At 46.9% G+C, this 7,847-nt stretch overlaps 1 protein-coding gene across 3 annotated transcripts; it reads right to left on the reverse strand.

The window, feature by feature from the left end:
- Positions 1 to 958: 958 nt before the first annotated feature.
- LOC102200351 (inactive tyrosine-protein kinase 7) lies at positions 959 to 7,724 on the reverse strand. Of its 3 annotated transcripts, XM_005750302.1 has the most exons (9): positions 7,709 to 7,724; positions 6,268 to 6,647; positions 5,107 to 5,364; positions 3,218 to 3,487; positions 2,996 to 3,064; positions 2,662 to 2,706; positions 2,468 to 2,578; positions 1,800 to 1,859; positions 959 to 1,729 (listed from the first exon to the last, which is right to left on the reverse strand). In XM_005750302.1, the coding sequence occupies exons 2-9, from the start codon at positions 6,329 to 6,331 to the stop codon at positions 1,554 to 1,556; spliced, it is 1,053 nt and encodes a 350-aa protein (XP_005750359.1). In that variant the 5' UTR covers positions 6,332 to 6,647; positions 7,709 to 7,724; the 3' UTR covers positions 959 to 1,553. The 3 variants fall into 3 exon arrangements, with proteins under 3 accessions (XP_005750359.1, XP_013770654.1, XP_013770655.1); XM_013915200.1 differs by lacking the exon at positions 7,709 to 7,724 and having other exon boundaries at positions 5,107 to 5,361; positions 6,268 to 6,681; XM_013915201.1 differs by lacking the exon at positions 7,709 to 7,724 and having other exon boundaries at positions 1,800 to 1,856; positions 6,268 to 6,681.
- Between the last annotated feature and the right edge of the window lie 123 nt (positions 7,725 to 7,847).

Genomic DNA, 7,847 nt, shown 5'->3' on the forward strand with positions numbered 1-7,847 from the left:
ATATTCTGTAACTGTAACTTCTGTCGGTGCTGTGCTTTTGGAAACCGAATTTCCCAGAGGACCCACCTGAGGGATTAATAAAGTTTTATCTTATCTTATCTACATGGTTCGATTTGATGAACCGGAGCCAATCAAGGTGCAGGAGCTGGTCATGTGTGACACGAGTGGAACAGGATAAAATCCCTTCATTGAGTCAATGAGTTAACGATGCTGCTGTCTGTGCTGAGCTCTGATGTGCATCAGAGTACATCACGTTCTGATGTCACTCTGAGTCAGCTTCGTCTCCCTCACCTGTCCCATGTCTCGTTTCCTCTGCAGGTAAACCGTCTGTTTGCTCCTGCTGTAACCCACTGAGACGGGACGACGATCCGGTGGTCACAGAGGTCAGTGGAAGGTCACGAACAATCTTTAAAAATCATGTTTCCTCCTTTACGAGCAAATAATTAAAGTTTGTGAGTTTCAAACATGTTCTGTTTTATTACTGCTTCTAAAAACAAGCTCCTCATGCAGCACAGCACTGTGCAAAAGTCTTGAACCAACCCTCATTTCTTTATGTTTTGCCAGTAAAATCTGAAAAGGTGCTTTCACTGAAACATGAACATAAATATTTGGCAGCTTTTATCTTCAGCACAGCTGAACGCTGGGATTCAGAGGATTCACAGGCCTGTGCTGAGCACGACGCAGTGCAGGGAAGCCAGATGTAGAGCCCTCACACATGAACTTGCAGCATGATGACCTGAGTTTAATCAGATTTTTTACTCGTTGTGTCTCTGCAGGAAGAGTCTTTGCATTATTCCAGCCTGAAGCATCCAGACAAGCCCCGCCCCACCACCAGGAGAGGAACCGGATTGGCTGAAGAGAAGGTCCTGTACTCAACAGTGAACATGTGCAAGAAGGCATCACATGACCACAGATAGAAGCACTTTAAATGAGCATAATTGAATTTTTTTTAATTAATAAAACTGTGAAAATATGTGATTAGATTTCAAAATCTAGATTTTAGTTTATTTGTTTGTGTAAACAGATAAGATTTATTTTTCAGTGAGCAGAAAAACTTAAAATGTTAAATATCCAGAAAGTTGCAATGACAGTAAAACGTTTGTAAAACATTTCTGTTAATAATAAAGTAACAGCCATGAATGTAAATCTGCCACAGCAGATAATTACTAAACTAAAGAAAATCCTTTTTTACCCGTGAATAGTTCCCTCGGGTCAGTTTGGAATCTTTCTGTCTGTGTTTAAACATGTCTGAATATTGCTGCTGTAAATATGTTTGCTGTGCTGCTTCCATGAACAGATTCCACACTTTGTCTGTTACTAATAAACTGATTCTGACACCACGATCTGTCCTGACGGCCGCCGGTCCAGATGTGACGCTCCACATGTGGACGCCTGTAAACGAGTCCTCGCTGTAACATGTAAAGACTCAGTGAAAGCAGCTGTGCTGCTGAAGCAGAGAGTGAAACATGAAACCAAACTGACTGACAGCATTTTAACAGCTTGTGTTGCAGGTGAAACTAAGCTTCCCGTCACACGACCGTACACTCAGACTTTCAGAGTTTGTGCTCAGCTCTCGCTGCAGGTCTGCTGATGACAGAGGAGTAGATGACGCTGTGGTGGCTCTGCTCCGGCGGACTCCTGCTGGGTCTCTCTCTCCAGTTCTGTCGGCCCAGAGAGGCGTAGTGGATCGTCTCCCCACAGAGGGGCGGGGTCTCTAAGTCCTCACCCTCTGCAGACAGACACACCGTTTTAATCCCTCGTAGACTGACGTGAGGACATCGAACACCTGGTGAGGTTACCTGTCGGTGCGCTGGACGTCGTCCACGGCTGCAGCTCTGTGTCTTCACGTGTCGGTGCTGCTGCATGGAGAGATGAAGAGCGCAGCATCATCAGAAAACACGCTGACTCTAATACTGGATTCTGTTACCATAGCAACATCCATATTTTTGCATGTGCGGATTCATTTTTAAAGACAAAGTTTTGTTTATCTGAAGCTGCAAAAAGAATCAGTCAGCTCTCTCGTCAATAAAATCCTTTTAAACATAAATGAATCAGCCAACACGCTTCAGACTGCCTGAAATATAAACATCACTGAATAATAAATAACAATTAAATACTGATAATGATGCATGAAAAAAGTTCAGTATGAAAAACTGAAGCAGTGAAGGTGAATCATCTGAAGATGTCAAATATAAATATTTTTAATCAAATATTCTACATAAATAAATGAATTCATTAAAAAACCTTTGATGATAAAAACTTTCTCATGTCCCCAAAATCATAGTTTCTTCTTTTTCAATCACATTTAAAATCATTTACTCTTTCACTGACTTCACTCGCACTCTGTGTAATCCCAGTCTGTGCCAGAAGGTGGCGCAGCGTGTCACAGTCTCAGGCAGGGTTGCTTCTAGCAGCATCCGTCTGCACGCACCCTGACAAACCCAGGAACTTAAAGCCAAACGTTCACCTGCAGCTCTGCGTTTCCTCCTCCTGCACTTCATGCTGGTCAGCAACACACAGACAGCAGCTAAGAAGATGATCATCAACCCCACGCTGACGGCACCAACCAGCAGCAGAACTGAGAGCGCACACAACATCTGGTCCATGAACACGCGACACATCTGGCAGAAAACTACAAACGCGGTTTATACCCGGACTGACCGTTCTCAGGTCTCGTGTTGCTCTTCTTCTTTATTTCTCCCACTTCTAATAAACAGAGCGAGAGGACGCACACACCCACACTGGTCGCACACTCACAACGTTTAAATGTCAAAGGTCATGTGAAAGTTTGCATCCAAATAATCACAATGAACAAAACAAAGACATCTCATTTGAGGATTAAGATTGTGGTCAATTATATTTCACACAACTAAATAAAGACAACATTTGCACGCACAGACAGATTTAAGGAAGTATGACGTAGATCCATTTATAGCGCAGCACACGGGCAGGTTTGTGTTTGAGTGTAGATGTATGATGATGTGTGTGGTGTTACCGGCTGTCACCACTGCAGGTGATGGAGGTGTGCTGGTGGACGGAGGCTGGCTGCTCGTCTCTGCGTGTGCTGGGGATGCAAACAGTTTCTATGTTTAAATCCTGGTTCACACAAACATGAATACAAAGCTCATGAAACAACCTGTAAATACACAAAACATGAACATGTGTAAACTACAGACAACGTGAAAGCAGCAGGTGAGTCCAGGCTGGACCGACCCACCTGCGAGGACCGTGACTCTGGCCTGCAGCAGCCCGTTGCAGACGTACTCTCCAGCGTCCTCTGGCTGCAGGTCCTGGATCTGCAGGGCGTCGTTGGTGAAGCTCAGCCGGCCGCCGCCCCTTTCTGGTTTCACCGTACCGTTTCTGTACTTGGTGAGGACGGCCTCCCGCCTCTCGCCCTCCCTCTGCTGGAACCACCTCTGTTTGGGTTTGGAGGAGCCGCTGCAGGGGAGCAGCAGCGTCCGGCCCGCGGACACCGTGTAGTCCCGACCTGAGGAGAAGACGCAGAGACATTCGCGCTGTCACTGCTGACCTTCTGTACTTGAGTGGCTGTGATATTGACAGGCGGCCGTAGGGACAGGGGGTTGGGCAGCGCATTTGTAGGTCGCCGGTTTGACCCCCGGGATCACAACCTGGTCGTTGTGTCCTTGGGCAAGACACTTTACCCTACCGCCTACTGGTGTTGGCTTCTGTCAGTCTGCCAGGGCAGCTGTGGCTACAACCGTAGCTGCCTCCACCAGTGTGTGAATGAATAGTAAAGCGCTATATATATAAATGCAATCCATCATTATATTGTTCACGGCTTCTTGTTGGATCTGTGCTTCCTGTGTCGACTTTATTCTGCAGTGACGTTGTCGTGGTGCTTGTGCGCTGTGGTGCCTTCTGTTTTTGTTGGAGAGGGCGCTGCTGTGGCGTCTGCTGGTTGCAGCCTCTGCAAACTAAAGCGGACTCGTCCCACTCCCTGCAGCTGTGCTCATGCTGGAGGTGTTGACCTGAGGATGAGCAGCGCAGCTCCTCACACACGCCATGGCGTGTGAATGCTTCACCGCAGAGTTGCTAAAGCTCGTGGTCAGTCACCGATTGTAGCATGCAATCACACGCAAACAGACTCAGTGACCTATTAACAGATGGTGTGATAATGACGAGCTGCTCTGCAGAGATAAGCCGGCTGTTTCTGCTCGCTCAGTTTCATATTTAGGCCACACGTTTCCTGTTTTTATCGTTTCCACTTTAATATCCAGTCATCTTTCTGGAGGCGTGTGTGTGACAAATTTAAACAGTGGAAATGTTTCTTTTCACATCACTCCCACTCTGTGCCTCCGTGCCATCCACTTCTCTTTTACATAGAACACTGATCATTTCGACACGTCCTTCTTCAAACCGCTCGCTTCCTTTGAGCCTCTGTGTGGTTTTAATGTGCCTGCATCAGTGTGAAGGCACTTCGTGCTGTCATCGATTCTTCAGTCTGAAGAGTTGGTGACTGTGTGAGTGCAGACGTTAGGTTTCACACTCAGTTCCTTACTTTGGAGAAGCTGCGTCAGCGATAAGCAGACATCTCTGCACTGCAGAGCTGATGAAGAAGTGAGCGCTCAGTTCACAGGAGTGTTTGTCACACATGCATCTGCCTGCTGTGTGCAGACGGAGCGATTTGTATTGTGTAACTTGTCTCTGTCATTGGCTCCCAGCCGGCTGCTACTCCAGCGGGAACAAGTACAAATACTTTGCTACTGTACTAGTAGTTTCAGGTTCCTGTGCTTGACTCGAGTAGTTTCTTTTATACTTTTAACTTTTATTCGCTACATGTTGAAACAAATATTCGTACTTTCTGCTCCTTACATTTGAAAACAGGCTCGTTACGTTTGATTGGACGGTTTTGAGGTGATTTATTATTTTGTCGCTGCGAGGCTTCAAACATCAAACTGATTTGAACCTGATCAGGATCACACGAGAGGAAATTCAGTTATTAATGACCAGGAGATAACAGCGTGTGGCAGAGTCAGGGCGGCCAGGCTGTCGTAAAGCTTTTCCCTGTTCCTCGTCTTTCCCTGCATTTATTATTTGTTTCCCACCCCCAACCCACCCACCCTGGTGGCTCCACCCCCAGCATACCTGTCAGCACCTGCAGCTCAGCCACCAGCTGCTGGTTACAGCGGTATCTTCCATGATCCGACTCCTTCAGATGCCAGACGCAGAGGTCGCCATTAACCATGAGGCGGTAGCGCCGGCGGTCCTTGTTGGTCTTGTAGCCGCCCCGTCGGGTCACCAGGACCTCCTGATCCTGCCGAGTCCAGATCACGTCTGAGCTGCCAGAGCTGCCGCACGGCAGACAGACGTGGTGACTCTCAGGGACCGAAAACCAGATCGCTGCTGGGGCAGAGGACGGGGTCACACATCTGAAACTGTCGAACTCAAGCAGTACAAATGTGCTTTAAATACAGCTGCAGGTCCTCTAACGTGGCTGAACCAATACAGCACACAGGTGAGCTCACCTGGTTAAGCTGCATTAAGGCTTAACATGGTTTACTGTGAGGTTAATAACACACTTTCTCATAGAGGCTGTTTGCTTTGGTAACTTCTGCCTGAAAGACGTGAAGATGACGACGTCCACGACACTTTAAACGTCAAACGTAAAAACAGGGCAAAGGCTCAAATGTTGCGGTGGTCATCTTTTATATACAGTCTCGTGCAGGTTCTCCTTTAGTGATCCGTCTCCTATATTTAGATGATGTGATGAAGCTGTGTGACACTCACACCCTGCTGATGCTCCGGCTTCAGTGTGTTTCCTCTTTTATCTCATGGAAACGTCTGTGTCTAAATTTACAACGTTGCAAAATGTTTGCTGGACAGCGTTTTGTCGAGCAGGGCGGTGAACGATGTCGCGTGTCAGAGGAAATCTACACGCACTGACTGTAAACATGCATAAAGAACTGTGGATTTATGACGTTTTCATCTTTAACTTATTTTGCACCAATAAAGAAATAATCATCTTCCGATGGACTCTTTCATAACAGCATGTGAGTCATTTCAGTCCATCAAAATGTTTTTATGGGAATTTGACACAAAAAGATGTTTTTCTAGAACATGTTTGATTACATCAAGTTTGCAAAAATGGAAACAACAACTGTACAAAAGTAAACTGAGGCGTGCACCGTCCAACTTTAACCCAACAAAGGAAACCCATAAATAAGAACAGCTGTATTATTGTTTCCTCGCGGTTCCCCGACCACAGCGTTCCCTGAAAGAGGACAGAACAACGGGAGGTTTGTGTACCTGTGGAGTTTCCCGTGCAGCCGATCAGACCTGAGAGCAGGAACCAAACGTGACAGGAGAACATGTTCAGGAACAAACGTGGAGCTGCAGAGCTGCCGACGCGCCTCGAGCCTGTCTGTCCCTGCACCGCTCTTCCTCTCCTTCCTCGTCCTCAGTGACTCAGGGAGCGTCAGCGGCCTGGAAAATAAAGAGGCGTGCTCCCGCTGCAGGTCTGCTGTGTCGCATGGATCTGATGAGCAGCTGGAAGCTCTCGGATGAAGGACTAGCTGAGATTTTAACCTTTGTTCCTCTGAATGTTTGTGTGAAAGTCAAACAAAAGGTAAACATGATGACATCATGCTCGCAGCAGGAGGCGTGGAAGGTTTGATCCTGAGGATTTCCTGCAATTACAGAAAAGTCACCTGTGACGTTATCATCACCTGCAGAGTGGAATCACTTTAAAACATCACAGACTCGGACTAATGCAGGGAAACATCCCCCTCAGGCTCGCTGTCGGTGCAGCTTGATCACACGGTAAACACACGTGTTGGCTCGAGGCGCTGCAGCAGACACGTGAATATTCATTATACCCTCAAATATCTCTGAGGCTTTACCAGGTGTGTTTCCCAGAGCCGGAGGATGATCGATGAGCGAGTCCTGATGAGATCCACCTTCAGGGAAAAACAAGCTTTTGTTCACTCAACAGTTTTGTCTTTTTCTTTTTTCCATGGAAACGTGAGAAAAATACTGGAAAAGTCTGAATTTCATTGACTCAACTTTAGGCTCAGTCTGACACACATGGAGACAAATAACTTCACAGAGGTTCACACTGTAACGTTTTCTGGGTAATTTCCTTCCTTTAACGTAAGATGACAGAAAAAATGACACTGAGGTCACTTGTCCACCGTGAGGACACCTGCCTCAAAGCTCCCATCATCTTAAACTGGTTTCCTGAGCTCGCTGCACTCAGACCTGCAGCACTTTAAAGTGTGTCTCATCACACAGAGACGTGAAGCTTCAGTCTTCAGCGTCTCTCGGCACAAACACTTTCACTGATCAACGATCAGCGATGAAGGATCAGCAGGGTTTCTGTGACAAACTGAACTGTTTTCTAATTCGTCTCCTTCGTTCACCTTTTTCTTTTATTTCTACATCTCCACGTGATGAAGACGAGGGGGACGACAGCACCCAGAACCAGCTGCTGCTCAGAATGAGCCCCTGGAAGAAGACACAGTAACGCAGCTCAGATCAACGTGACGCACCTGAAAGCACCAAAGAACCAGGAGCTCTGCTCAGACTCAGCCACACGTTAAGCTTGTTTCTGATGTACCTGATACCTTTAGAGCCGGTCGGAGCAGCACGCTCCGTTTTGCGTAACTATTTTAAAATCCCGGTAGCTCTGCAACCACATAAGCTAGCAATATGATTCTTTTGCATATGAAACCGGAGGAGTTGTACTTACATCTGATGCCATCAGCTTGCCCTCGGTCACGGTTTCCTTCCACATATAGCTTTGCAAAAACTGCAAAAAACCAGGACATTCCCGATGAGAATGCTTCCGTGGAAGGCTTCCACACTGTTCGGGCGGACAGGGACAGCAT

Source organism: Pundamilia nyererei, unplaced genomic scaffold, assembly GCF_000239375.1.
Source record: "Pundamilia nyererei isolate P.nyererei 1_Seehausen unplaced genomic scaffold, PunNye1.0 scaffold00268, whole genome shotgun sequence".
Classification (NCBI taxonomy): Eukaryota; Metazoa; Chordata; class Actinopteri; order Cichliformes; family Cichlidae; genus Pundamilia; species Pundamilia nyererei.